The sequence below is a fragment of the Acomys russatus genome, chromosome 13 (assembly GCF_903995435.1).
Source record: "Acomys russatus chromosome 13, mAcoRus1.1, whole genome shotgun sequence".
Classification (NCBI taxonomy): Eukaryota; Metazoa; Chordata; class Mammalia; order Rodentia; family Muridae; genus Acomys; species Acomys russatus.
The window spans coordinates 71,380,820-71,395,657 of NC_067149.1; the positions used below are offsets into that span (position 1 = coordinate 71,380,820).

General features: G+C 44.4%; 1 protein-coding gene across 2 annotated transcripts in view; it reads right to left on the minus strand.

Moving 5' to 3' along the window:
- Positions 1 to 14,838, minus strand: part of Amn1 (antagonist of mitotic exit network 1 homolog) — a 44,237-nt gene that overhangs the window by 22,138 nt on the left and 7,261 nt on the right. For both annotated transcript variants that reach the window (XM_051155623.1, XM_051155622.1), the window contains exons 2-3: positions 9,689 to 9,821; positions 5,534 to 5,678 (exon numbers count right to left, since the gene is read on the minus strand). In XM_051155623.1, the coding sequence (XP_051011580.1) occupies positions 5,534 to 5,678; positions 9,689 to 9,730 (187 nt within the window). In that variant the 5' untranslated portion in view covers positions 9,731 to 9,821. The remainder of the gene's footprint in view (positions 1 to 5,533; positions 5,679 to 9,688; positions 9,822 to 14,838) is intronic.

Consider the following 14,838-nt stretch of genomic DNA (forward strand, 5'->3'; position numbering starts at 1 on the left):
CCACTTGGTTCTGCATGGCTGACAAATGGGAATATCCCTGGTGAGACAAGCCCCCAAGGATTTTGCCTCAAGGCTTATTGTTGCTAAACTGTCTTTCCAGGCTTATCTCCTGTGTCTGGCATGGCAGAGACCCTCTGTTGGGCAGATTTCCTGCAGATTATTTTGAAGATGTACTTAATGAAATAGCACTGTTTTAGCAGGGCGTGGTGGTGCACGCCTGTAATCCCAGCTCCCACGGAGGGAGAGGCAGGTGGATCTCTGAGTTCCAGGCTAGCCTGGTCTACAAAGCAAGTCCAAGACAACCAGGGATACACAGAGAAACCCTGTCCCAGGGGGAAAAATAGTGCTGTTTAAACCAACTGATGATTTCATGATCCCTGATGATGGTTTTATAGAATTTCTGACTTGATTTGAGTAATTTAACCCTCCTGTGGTCTAGCAACAACTGGTAGGCACTCTGTGAACCTCCATGTGAATTACACCCAGAAGGAAAACAAGATTGAAACATGTATAATGAGATCAGGGCCTTCTTCCAGCAGGCAGGCAGGCACACATGCAGGCAGGCACACATACAGGCAGGCAGGCACACATACAGGCAGGCAGGCACACATGCAGGCAGGCAGGCACACATGCAGGCAGGCACACATGCAGGCAGGCAGGCACACATGCAGGCAGGCAGGCACACATGCAGGCAGGCAGGCACACATGCAGGCAGGCAGGCACACATGCAGGCAGGCAGGCACACATGCAGGCAGGCAGGCACACATGCAGGCAGGCACACTTGCAGGCAGGCAGGCACACATGCAGGCAGGCAGGTACACATGCAGGCAGGCAGGCACACATGCAGGCAGGCACACATGCAGGCAGGCACACATGCAGGCAGGCACACATGCAGGCAGGCACACATGCAGGCAGGCACACATGCAGGCAGGCAGGCACACATGCAGGCAGGCAGGCACACATGCAGGCAGGCAGGCACACATGCAGGCAGGCAGGCACACATGCAGGCAGGCACACTTGCAGGCAGGCAGGCACACATGCAGGCAGGCACAAATGCAGGCAGAATACTGTATGCTAAATAAGTAAATAAATTGTTAAAAAAAAGAAACAAATTAATAATCAAGGAAATGCATTCGTTCAGGTTTAGTCCAAGGATAAGGCTCAGGTGTACACCGCAATGAGAAGAGCATATGAATACAGAAACAAAGAATAAATGGTTATCTGTACAAGACAAGACAGACCTGTTCCTTAGAAAAACCTTGACATAAAAACCTCTTGCTTTGAACACACAATGTACATTTGAAATAAGAAAAAGATAAAACTGCTTTGAGCTCACAGTGAACATCTAGAGAAAGCCACCACTTCATATTAGGGTCAAGAGTCCTACTGTAACTCACTTTTTATGTAGCAATTGTATCTATTTTAGAACGAGGTAATTTTTTTCCATACATAGAGAGCTTTTGTATTAGACTGTATACAAACCCAACACAGGCTGGGGCGTGGGGTGGTGGGCATGGTGGCACACACCTTTAGTCCTAGCACTTGGGAGGCAGAGGCCGGTAGATCTCTGTGAGTTGGAAGCCAGCCCGATGTCTGAGTTCAAGGCCAGCCTGGTCTACAAAGTGAGCCCAGAGGACTGTTACACAGAGAAACCCTCTCTTGGAAAAACCAACCAATCAATCAACGAACCAACCAACCAACCAAACAAACAAACAAAAAACCCAAGACAGGGCTAGAGAGATGGCTCAGCAGTTAAGAGCACTGACTGTTCTTCTAGAGGACCCAGGTTCAAATTCAAGCACCCACATGGCAGCTCACAACTGTCTAACTCCAAGATCTGACATCCACAGACATACATGCAGGCAAAACACCAATGCACATAAAAATAAAAAGTAATTTAAAAAAACCCCAAAAACCCAAGACAGAATTAAACAGTTGTTGAAGCCATCTGCTTCATCCATGAATGTGTCTGTCTATATGTCTAATTGTATATACTGTCTATGTATGTATACAGGTATATGTATATTTATTTATTTATTTATGTTTACATATATGTGGATGAATGGTTTCTCTGGGAGCTCCCTTGTTTTGTCTATTGATTGTATGTGAGTAGGTGTGCATATGTGCGTGAGGTTCTTAAAAATCTGTTTGCTTTGTCTGCCAAACGTGTGTTATGCTTTTGCCTGCATCTAAATTTTGTACATGATAATAAGCCTTCTTAATTAGGTTTCTCCACTGTTTACTGCTGGCCATTATGTTGAAAGGAAACAAGGTTTTTCTTTTTACAACCCCTTGTTATTTACAGCAGGAAACTGTCATGGCTGTCACAGTTTGTACTCTGAGTTGAAGGAGCCACCTGGCTTAGTTGATTAGGACCTCCTGCTATTAAACAACAAAAGGTTTTATAGATAGAGAGTTGTTTTGGTGGCAGGAAAACTAGGAGGCTTGGATAGCTCAATTGATGAGGCTCTTGACCCTGCTTAGATGCTCTCAGGTGACCAGCGGACCCTGAGAGTTTAAGAGTTAAAGTCTATAGAGAGTTTCTCACTGCAACCATTGGCATCAAATAGCAAGGCTACCAGCCAGGAAGTTTAAGAGTTAAAGTGTAAATAGCAAGGCTACCAGCCAGAAAGGCAGTTAAAGCATATAGCCACCACTAATGCTGCAACCACTCTTGGTCTAGAGCTGGCCTCTAGCACCCAGCACTCAGGGAGGTAGAGGCAAGTGGAGTTCACAGTCGGCCTGGTCAACAGAGTGAGTTCTAGAACAGCCAAGGCTACACAGAGAAACCCTGAAAAAAAAATGTAATGTGACTTTTATCTGCATGAGGGATTTTGAAAGGTATATAAGGACTACGAGAAAAAATAAAGGTGCTGGAGCCTTGCCTCACCCACCGGGTGTGTGTGTGTGTGTGTGTGTGTGTGTGTGTGTGTGTGTGTGTGTGTGTGTGTGTTTGTGTACCTGCTTCACATTAGTTGCCAACTCCACATCTCCTTGGAGCACTAAACTTACTGCTGGAGCTGGCTTCCAGCACTGCACAGCCATTTTTTAAACTTTATTTTATCTGTACAGATGTTTATCCTACACGTATGTCTGTGCGACATGTGTATGTGGTGCCCAAGGAGGCCAAGCCAGAAGAGGTGTTAGATCCTCTGGAGCTGGAGCTACAGACATCTGTAGGCGGTCAGGTAGGTGCTGGAAGAGAACTTGGTTCCTTTACAAGAGCAGCCAGTGTTGTCAGCCGCTGAGCCATCTCTTTAGCTGCGCCTGCCTCACAGTGCTTGGCTTTGGTACTGGACAGTCTTATAGAGCTGCCTGGTTTATTTGATTTCTCTCTCTCTCTCCTCCCTCCCTCCCTCTCCTCCTCTTCCTCCTCCTCTTCTTCTTCCTTCTTCTTCTTCATCTTCTTTTCTCTCTCTCTCTCTCTCTCTCTCTCTCTCTCTCTCTCTCTGAGATAGGGTATCATGTAATAAAAGCCAGTGTGTATCTGAGAATGACCTTGGCCTCTTGACCCAGCTTCCTTCACCTTTCAAGTGCTGGCTTTGTAAGTAAGAGCCACTTCAATCATCTTAATCAGATGATTATTGCTATTATGAGAGTGCATTAAAAAAAAAATGGTGGTAGAAGCCTTTATTCGCAGCACCCAGGAGGTAGACGGCAGAAGGATCTCTGTGAGCTTGAGGCCAGCCAAGCCTGCAGAGTGAGATCCTAAATAGACAGCAAAGTGCCTTAACCATACTGGAGGTTGAGGCCAGAGGATTACTGTGAAATGCCCAAGTCACGAAACCTCCACAGACCACCAGAGAACAGCCAGATACAATGTACACAGGGTCTTTTTTATTGATCTTGCTCCAGAGCAAGGACTGTCGGTTCCCCAGAGGCTGAGGAAGGTGGGCAGCCTTGATTCCTTAGAATACAAGGTTTTTAAAGGCAGAAACTGCAAGTAGGACTTTCCCTGCCTTGGCATCACATAACTGGGTAAGGGGCATAGGGGAAGTTGGCCTTAACTGATAAGGTACAGGGAGGGGAGCTTTGAGTCATGCTGCAGGGGAACTCTTATCTAGACATTTCATCTGCTGTAGCTGTCACACTACGGGTCAATGGGGTAAGGGGAAGCTGGCCCTAACCTGATAAGGTGAGCTTTTGTTTGGATCTCAGGGAAATGATCCCCTCCTCTAGCTCCCAGGGAAGCTGGTTGAGCACAGGACAGGGAGGGGGCGTCTGCTCAGGGAAGCTAGCCTTGTCCAGTTCCCACAAATGAGAGTTTCAGGATACACTAGTCTACATAGTGAATACCAAGCCAGCCGACATCAACATAGTAAGACCTACATTGAGACTCTCTAGGATCCAGCAGTGGGTGAATAAAGACACAGAGACTTACTGTTACTTATAAAAGCTTAGGCACTCACTATACTTAGGCAGATTCTCAGCTAGTTTCACTGCCTGTGTCCTGCCATGTGGCCTGTTACCTTCCTCTCACTCAGTTCCAGCACCTGTTCCTTCCAGGGTCATGCTCGCAAAATCCCCACCTGGTTCCTCTTACAGACCCTCCCTCAGTCCTGAAGTCCTGCTTGCCTTGCCAGCTCTAAAATCCAAAACAATTGGTCTGTTTCATTGTATTCCAGGCTGACTTCAAACTAGCAACCAGCTCAGGCCTTAAACTCATCTCCTGCTTCCACCTCCTGAATACGGAGATTACAGGCGTTTGTTATCGTGCCCAGGTAACAGCATAAACCTTAACCTTAACCAAATGGCAAATGGCCATGTCTTGTACTGTAACCGGCAAAATGCTTAAAATGTAGCAGTATCTTTTAAAATATGTTTAAAATATATGGCAGTGACTTACCATGTTTCTTAAATGGTTATTTATCAACAACAACTCTAATTTGGACTACTTTCTTTTTTTCTTTTTGGTTTTCCAAGACAGGGTTTCTCTGTATAGCCCTGGCTGTCCTAGACTTACTTTGTAGACCAGGCTGGCCTCAGACTCACAGCGACCCGCCGGCCTCTGCCTCCCGAGTGCTGGGATTAAAGACATGTGCCACTATGTGCTGGGACCACAGGTGTGAGCCAACTGCTTTCATCTTTACTCTGACATTTTTTCCTTAGTGTGAATAGTTTTACTGATAACATAATTTCTGGGTTTTTGTTTTGTTTTGTTTTGCTTTTTATCTCTTCATATTCTCCTGTTATGTAGGCCCAGGCTGGCTTGAAATTCACTATGTAGACCAGGCTGGCCTCAAATTTGCAATGATCTTCTTGCTTCTGCCTCTGTGAATGCTGGCATTACAATTATGTGCCACCATGTCTGCCTCATATTTGCTTTTTTAAAAAATGTAGCTAACATATAAAGAAATGTTTCATTTTGGCATTTCCATACGTAGGCCATGGCACCTTGCTCGTCTCCCTCTGCCCTCTCCCACCTTGCTGGTCCCTCAAGCTCTACTCTTAGATGTTTTTTTCTTCTTTGCTCCAAAATTTTACCAGGTGCTAAGCACTGGCCTGCTCACGCACTCAGTGATGGTAAACATACCTTCTGAAGTTATGCTATTTCTATGTTCTCTGGAGGATTTGAGATTTAGTGCCTTCAGTTTTCTGCATTTACACAGGTGTTGGAGAGCCAAGTCTGAGATATCACAGCTCCGCAGATCTAATCTTTGGACTTCAGGATGTAACACCTGTAACAAATACATGATTTTGAAAAAAAAATAATTGCAAAATAAAAAAGCTTTTGCAACTCTGAGCTTTCTCTCTGGTCCCCAAATTAAGTTTTCTGTACTCGTGTCTTCCATAGTTAGTGATGTGGTGATTATAACAGGTTAGTAGCTGACGAAAAACATAGCTAAGAATGTAAGATTTAACTCTCATGGTGAAGATAAAGCAGGAATAAAAACCCAAACAAAGCAAATTAGCATCTAGCTGGAAATGCAGCATTTGTTGCCTGAATTCCTCAGTGCTGAAATGGCTGGTGCAGAGATCGGCCGGGCCTGGGCAGCCGCAGTGTTGGCATCTCTACTGGCATCTTCCTCTGACTCACTCAACTCGACTATGTCCTTCTGTTCAGCAGGTACTGTTTCCAGAGAAAAAAACCTGATCCCTTGAAACACTCTCATTCTAATATCTGATGTTCAGCACCGTACAGGAAGAACCAATCCCTTAGGACACATATCTCTCCTTTGCTGTTACTGAAAAACCCCAGCAATTCCTCTAGCATCTCCAGCTCTTAGTTGAGTGAAATCACCAATTTTGGAGGTCACATAGCTGAGCAATATGAAGAAGGTAACACATCTGGCTGTGGATTGTGTCATCCACTACTGTGCAGGGACTTGACCAGTATTGCTAGCTTACAAATGTCTGCTGGCTGAGTGGAATGGAATGGGACACTTGACATCTGTGTAGGAACCAGGCCAGACTGGGCTGCCTGCCTGTCTTGCTGTTTCATGTCCTCTTTCTAGCAGCTTCCATGTCTGTGTTTATCTTGGTTAGCTAGTCATGTTTACTGCTCTGAGAACGCGCCCCTCCCTTCCTCGAGACTTTTCCTCCTGTGTGCGATTACCTCTTGAGAGATTTCACCTGAGAGGCGGATTCCTGTTTTGCTGCCTGTAAGAAGGCTCTTTGGAACTCTGGAGACGAATAATAAACCGCTGCTGCGGCTGCTGCTGTGGCTGCTGCTCTCTTAGCACGAAGGACCCGCTGTGTTATTGTGTCTGATTGTGTGTGTGTGTGTGCATGAGTTAAATCCGCAGTCCCTCACCCTCGACTCGGTACCAGGGTGGCGCGGGCGCCACAGTCTGTCTCCATATATGTCTGTTTCCTCTGTCGCCTTCATCTTTGGGTTAACTCTTACACAGTTCTATGTGTAGACATGCTGAACATCTAAGAAATATTTTTTTCCAAAATAATATTGAAGTGGTTAACTTGACCTAGAGTTGTCTAGTCTTTCTGATATCACTTATGTTAAAGATGCTCACCAGCCACCACGGCCAGAAATTCCAGGTCACAAAAGGAATAAGCAGAGGTGGCACCTGAATTCTTGGAAGATCTTTGCTTACTCCCAGAAAATATATTTATTAGTCTCTCTACCCTTTTGTTACTCTTCCCCTATATCTGTAATACTCAGGCCCTTGAGAGTGACAAGCTGATTTAAGGGGAAAGCTCCCACTTCTTCATGTTTTAGCCACTGAATAAATTTTAGTGTCCCCAACATGTCTAATAGATATTAAATATTATAGGCAAGATATTTACTCATACAGAGTGCTAGCTCTGCCTGGCCTGGCTTTCTCTATGCAGACCAGGCTAGCTTGAACTCATACTGATCTGTCTGCGTCTGCATTTTTAATGCTGAAATTAAAGACATGTACTGCCATGTCTGGCCCTACTATTACTTCTTTATAACATATACTGCAGTCTTTTGTTATAAAATAATCTATTACTGTTACTATTACTACATTGGTATTATCATCTGTGTGCATTTATGTCACGCTATATATGTAGAGGTCAGAGGACAACTTTGGAGAGTCAAGTCTCTCCTTCTACTCTGGGCTTTTGGGACTGAATTCAGGTCATCAGGCTTGCCTGGCATGCATCTTCCCTACTGAACCCCAGTCTCCTTTTTGTTTGTTTGTTTTTGAGACACTTTCATATAACTCAGGCTATCCTCAAAGTTACTGTTTAGAAAAAGCTGGCCTTCAATTTCTGCTCCTTTTGCCTCAGTCTCCTAAATGCTGGGATTAGAGGTAAATACCACCATGGGTTTTTGTTGTTGTTTTGAGACGGAGTCTCTATGTAGCCCTGGCTGTCCTGGAACACATTACCTAGACTATATATGCCTCAAATTTGTAGAGATCTGCTTGCCTCTACCTCCTGAATACTGGGAATAAAGGTGTGAGATACTGTACTGGCTTCATCAAGCCTTTTGAAGATTTTTTTTTAAATGTATGTGTAGGTGATTAAGGAGGCCTGGCATTGGATCTCTAGGAACTAGAGTCACCAGAAGTGTAGGGGACGGGCTACATGGCCAATGTTCAGCCATCTTGTCAGAGCCTAGGTTCCTATTTCTCCAGCAGTCTGCCATTCACCAGAAACCAGCTGACCTTGTCATGGCTTGCCAGTTAGACACCTGTTGTGGTTTATTGTGGGGGCTGGTGATTCTAGACCCCCAAGCTACTCCTTTTCCGGTAAGACTACTGATAAGATCAGATTAAAGGCCAGCTGCCTGCGAGCAGCAGTTCTGGGAGCTTTTTCCTGACTAACCAGATCCTTCACGACTTTCCTAGAATTCCTCTCTCTGCAATTATAGCAGCCGTAAAGGTAGACACTTACTGGAGCATTCCAGAGTTAGGTATCCATAGCAACCCTTGCTTACGCAAATACCCATGCCTCTGTGCCTATATAAACTCTGTGAAAGTTTTCAATAAATGGGGTTTGATCAGAATGCAGACTTGCCCCCTTCTTCGTGTCTAGTGTTCTGTCCCTATACAGGAAAATTCTCCTCCCGAGCGTTAGTCAAACCCCGGCGGGCTGAGGCACAGAAGTTGGAAGGTCTGTGAACTGAACTCTGACCCTCTGGAAAAGGAGCAAGCACTTTTAATTGCTCAGCCATTTCCACCTCCTCTTCCTCTTTTTTTTTTTTTTGAGACAAAGTCTAACCCTATAATCCATACTGGTCTAGAACTCATTATGTAGCCCAGGCTGACTGGAAGCTCATGACAAATCTCCTGAGTACTGAAATCACACATGTAATCTACCATGTCCAAGTGTCCCTCATTGTTTGGGGTAGTTAGTGCATACCCATTGTTTTGGGGAGCTACTATTCAGTGTTTCCTTGAGACCAATAAATAACAGCCCAATTTCTTTATGTATTTGAGTACTCCATCTGCATGTACACCTGCACACCAGAAGAGGGTATCAGATTCCAGTATAGATGGTTGTGAGCCAGCATGTGGTTGCTGGGAATTGAACTCTAACTACTGAGCTATCTCTCCAGTCCCAACAGCCCAACTTCTAAGCAGGCATATCTCTGTGAGTTCAAGGCCATCCAGGACAGGAGACCCTATCTCAAAAGCAGCAACAACAATAAAAAGGTTTTAATGTATATTTAAGTGTAGAGAGAGAAAGGGAGGGGAGTAGAAAAAAAGCAAGGAAGGGTAATAGAAGACAGGATACATCTAAAGGTGAGGACTGGCTTCTCCCCCTGCCACCCAGACAGGGTTTCTCTGTGTAGCCTTGGCTGTCCTGGACTTGCCTTTGTAGACCAGGCTGGCCTCAAACTCACAGCTATCTGGCTGCCTGGGTCTCCCTAAATGCTGGGACCACAGAGTACACCACTACGCCCGGCTTGAGTACTAGCTTCTTAAATCATAGTCTCAGGCCATTTTAAAATGACTAACAATTGGGGCCGGAGAGATGGCTGAGTGGTTAAGAGCACTGGCTGCTCTTTCAGAGGTCCCGAGTTCAATTCCTGGCACCCACATAGCAGCTCACAACTATCTTAACTCCAATTCCAGAGGATCCGACCACATCTCACAGACATATATGCAGCTAAAACACCAATGCAAATAAATAAACTATTAAAAATAAAAACTTTTTAAAATGACTAACAGTTATACTATATACCTTTTATTTTGTTCAAAAAGTCTGAAACTAAGTCTAAACAATGAAATAAACTTTTATAATTATACATTCTTACCTCACTTATATTGGAATCTGTTATCCGACCTCGGGTGCTCATTATCTTAATCAGTCTATCTTTGATGTTGGGAGGCAAATATTTAATATCTGATATGTATCTGGAAATATTGATTATTAGGCACCGAAGACATCTGAAATACAAACACACTATAGTAAATTACACTGAATCTGCACAAAGCTGCCACTTACCAATACTGCTTGTCAGCACTTAGTCCTTTCATAAAATAGTATTTAAGATTCATAACCACTACCTATGTAAAGTTATATATGATAAGATTTTTCCTTTGCTACTTTCCCTCTGTATACCAGTTGTCAATCTGTGTACAGGAATTTTAACTCAGAATGTGGCTACTCTGGCAAGAGATCACCACATCCAAAGACCTTTTAGATCTCTGGGACCTGGCTGGAATGCAGACACACTGGGCAGTGGTGGTGTGCGACTTTAATTCCAGGAAACAGAGGCAAGCAGATCTGAGTTCAAGGCCAGCCTGGTTGACTAAATAAGCAGAACGAGCTAACTGGTGGTGAAGCTACAATATATAAATGCAGGTTTATTGGAAGTGGCACGGGAGGGGGAGAAGGAGGGGAGTGCACACTGGGGTGGGGGGAGGGGAAGGAGAGAGGGCGTGGAGGTGGGGAAAGGACAAGAGCAGTAAAGGGGGGCAAATGGGGGCTAGTGAACCCAAAATGTCTGGTTTATATAGTGAGTCTCTGGGAGAAGGGAAGCCCCGCCCCTAGGTAGAGGGGAGGACATGCCAGCCACATCCTGCAGCAGGACCTAAATAGTCTGGTACAGAGCAGGCTCAAGGTGAAGAAAAGCTTCGGTCCAGGCATGGTAGTACATGCCTCTAATCCCAAGCAGTGAAGAAAAAATAACTTTGTAGAAGAAAGTGCCATGTTTGAAAGTGATGACTAGTTGAGTGGCAGAAAAAGGAAGAATCAGAGAAAGATTTAACAGGGTACAATATGTCCAACAGAAAGGAAAGGTAAATTACTTATGAGAGCAGCACAGATAATAAGGGAAAGAGGAGGCAGTTTTACTGGGAGAGGTTGAAGAGAGGAATGAGATTACAACAGATTGCTAGAGTTAATTTGAGGCCAGCCAGTGCAATTCAGAGGCCAAGAGAAAAACCAGATTAATTAAGTCAGCTGGGAGAGGAGTTTGAGTCAGAACACCTGAGTTGACCCAGCCAGCCCCGAGCTCAGGAAGAACTAGAAAGGGTGAGCTGATTCAGCAGTAAGGCTCAGAGGCTGAAAACATTCTAGCCCTAGGTTAGACTATAAAGAGGCTAGAAGCTTCCAGGACTAGGCCTAGGTTAGCAGATGAGGGCAGGAAGCTTTGGAAATGACAAGTAAATCAGGCAAATAAAAGTTACTGTTATATATGTGTGAAAGGAGAAATTTTTTTCCTCCATTTTGAACTTGGTCTCCATTACAAGACCAGGCCTGACTTAGGCCTGACCCTGAAAAGTCATCAGTTCCAGGAAAAATCCCCCACCCAAGGAGCGGCCAATCAGAGAAAAGGCAGTTAGGAGATAGTCACAGAAGCATGGAGAAATTGTATCCCAAGCCTGGCCATCTGCGCTTGGCATTCCTATATGGTTTGGTATGCCATCTTATGGTTGAACATTCCCGACACAAGAATGTGGTCTGCTGGCCACCTGGGCCCAGGCCACAAAACAAACAAACAAACAAATAAACCACCAATGTGACTGCCTTGCTGCCCACCAATCAGATTTTAGATTACTACCTCTTGCTGTAATTCCCCTCTCTACACATAAAAAGACCTGCAAGTTGACATCCAGGATCACCAATTTGTAAAATGGCTGACCCTTGTATGCAGGATTCTTACTTTCTCGAAATAAAAACACTCTTGCAGATTGTATGTGCTGAGTGGTGGTCTCTAAGCAGTGATTTCGGACTTAACAATATGCATTTAAAATTTTTGCTTTAAAAGAGTCTCATGTAGCCTAGTACTATGTGAGACACAGGATGACCCAGAATTCCTAGTTGTACTGCCTTACATGTAGAATTCTAGAACAACAGGTATGTTGCCAAAATGTTTGACTTCATTAAAATGTTTTAATAAGAGCATGGTAGTATATGCCTATAATCCCAGTATTGTGCCTGTTTCACGAGACCCCGAAAGACCACCAGGAGACAAAGCCTGATGCAAGCACAAGAGGATCTTTATTAGCAGCCTGAGCAGGCTCGCAACCAGCACCAACACAGTAGTATCAAGGTTGAGGGTAATTTATAGATCCCCTTCCCTCCCAATGCACCTAAAGCAGGGGAATTCCAGCCTGGCAAGCATCTATTGGTTAAGATACAAAAGGGGATATTGTATTTTAAAATGACTGGTTATGAGAGGGTGCCAAAACAAGAAACGGTTCTGGTTTTCTTTGTTTTCCCTTGCCTGGGAAAGCATCTGGTCTCGGGCTTTAGTTGGAATGTCCTGTCCTGTGCTGATTGGCTGTTGCTAGGGGAGAGGGGCAATTAGCACATTCTGTGTTATTTTGAGGAACAAGGCTACGTGGCTTTAGTAACAGCTAAGGGGGCCCTCTGGGCTGGTTTCCCCAGCAACAATATCTCCGATAATCAGACAGGAATGCAACAAGGCCAGTTCCTCCCCACAGCTGGCTGGCTATGCTTCATCATGCCTGGTCTTTGGTCAGGCCAGTAGGCCTATTCCTTAAACTTTGCCTCAGTGACTCTGAAATGCAATTTTAGTTCTTCTGGTCTTTCACCCAGAACCTGGGCAGAGGTCAGAGATTAAGAGTTCACAGCTGCAGATGGTGGTGGTGGCAGTGCACGCCTTTAATCACAGCACTCGGGAGGCAGAGACAGGAGGATCACTGTGTGTTAAAAGGCCAGCCTGGTCTACAGAGTGAGTTTCACAACAGCCAGGGCTATACAAAGAAACCCTGTCTTTGAAAAGAAGAGTTCATAGCTAACCTAAGTGAGTTGGAAACTAACCATGAGACTGTCTCAAAAAAACTAAAACCAGGACTGGAAAGATAGTTCACTGGTTAGGATCATTAGCTGCTTTTCAGAGGACCCTAGTATGATTCCCACATAGCAGCTTACAACCATCAGTAATTCTAGTTCCAGGGGATCTTATGTCCTCTTCTGGCCACTATGGACACCAGGTATGTATGTGTACAGACGTATATACAGATGGAGCAGCACACCCATTCACATAAAATAACTTTTTAAAAAGTTATGTGAACACTGAATGACTAGAGAAAAAACTACAGCCACAAAGATTTATGGAGAGTACAAATCAGTTACCTGTATGTGCAGTTACCAGAAGAGGCAGCCACTAAGACCCTGAAGCAACTGAGGATAGTTTAGTCAAGATTTCATTTTGGCACATGGCATGTATCAGGATAAGTGCATCTGATGAATGCAGCGTGCAGCAGGGTTTCCTGACCTATCCTTACTTATAATAGCAAACCACAGAAATCCCTTTGAGTAGAGAACACTGTCCCTGAATAATGCCCAGAAATAACCCTGACCCTAGAGCCTGGGACGTGTAGCTAGCAGAGGCCACATGCTCCTCATACCTCTTCTTATTGTTCCCACTGTCGGCTCTAGAATTTACTGCTCAGCCCACACCCTGTGTGCCAGGAGCCAAGGTCTGTGGGTAATCACCAGAGCCCAGCTCCTGGCCTGCTGCCTTGAGAAACAGGATGCTGAGATAAGATCACTAGATGGGTTACAGGAAATTACTTAGGACATCTGGTGCCTTGGGACAGCCTGCGGTTAAACTGTCATGACGACCAGCTCGCGAAGATCTCCTCATTTCTTCATTGCTTACCTTTTATAAACTGCTGTGTGAAAAATAAAGGTTGAGAGCTTGATCAGACCCTTGACTTGCTCTCCTTCCTTGTGTCTCTTGTCCCTGTACTCGCTCACCCCCTCCACAGGTACGTGTTGAAAACCCCGTGGGCCGGGGCACCTGAGTCCTTCAATTCCTTCATACATTATTGCTCTTTGTCAGAAATATGTTAAAGCCTTTTACTTTGACCATTTCTCTAAAGAATGAAGTTTAAAAAGCACTTCAGGGGGCTGAAGAAGTGGCTCAGTGGTTAAGGGGACTAACTGCTATTCAAGAGGTTTGGGGTTCAGATCCCAGTATCTACATGGCAGCTCAGAACTGTTTGTAACTCCAAGATCTGACAATCTCACATAGACATTTTTGCAGGCAAAACACCAATGCACATAAAATATAGATAAACAAATTTAAACAATTTTAAAAAGAAAAAAATGCCCCAAAGTATAAGTAGAAATTAATAAAAATCTGTAATATTTTTTGTTTCTTAGACCCAAAGATTCCCACTTAACCAAAGTGGCAGCTGGGGATGAAGTTTAACGTTTCTAGTGTCTGGGTCTGGGTCTGATCCTCAGCACCACAAACACAAGTAGAAATGACCAGCAAGGATGGGAGAGGATTTAGTTTGCTTCTTTTAAAGCAATGTGACCAACATGTCTTATGGCCTCAAATTCTAGCCGTCTGAGAAACTCATTCTTGTGTCAAGCGATGACAAATCCTCTCTACAAACACCACCATATATGATTTTAACTCACGAATGACAATAATCTTACACTTATGATCATTTTTAGTGCAAACTTTTGGTTACTTCCATCTTCCCCATCTGCCATTATCCATCCTCCATATGTCTTATGTTAATCCAGGACATATTCTGTCTTCCTCTGTGCTTCTATACACAGCCCTACACAAACACAACAAAGGCACCGTGAAGGGAGGGCCTCATGGTTACCTAAGACAGCATCCCAGGATACTCCTCAGAATTGTCCTTTTCATTCAACACTCCTTCGTGAAAACCCTTCAAAGTATATCAGGGTTGGGCTCATCCTTTGTAATGGCTGTAACTTTCACTGGGTATCTTATTTAGTTACTTCCCTTTTGAAAAGCATTTGTTCTGTGGTATGGTAACAATACTGTCAGTCAGATTGTTTTCTAGAAAGTCTGTGACTGGATTGTTATTGGCAGTACTGAAGGGGTCTTTTTCTTCTACATCCCTCCAGCAATGAATATTATTGGTCATTTTCCCACGTATTACCATTTTCCCTACTGTTATGTTGAAATATTTCCTGGGGAGATGGAACATAACTTACCCCAGA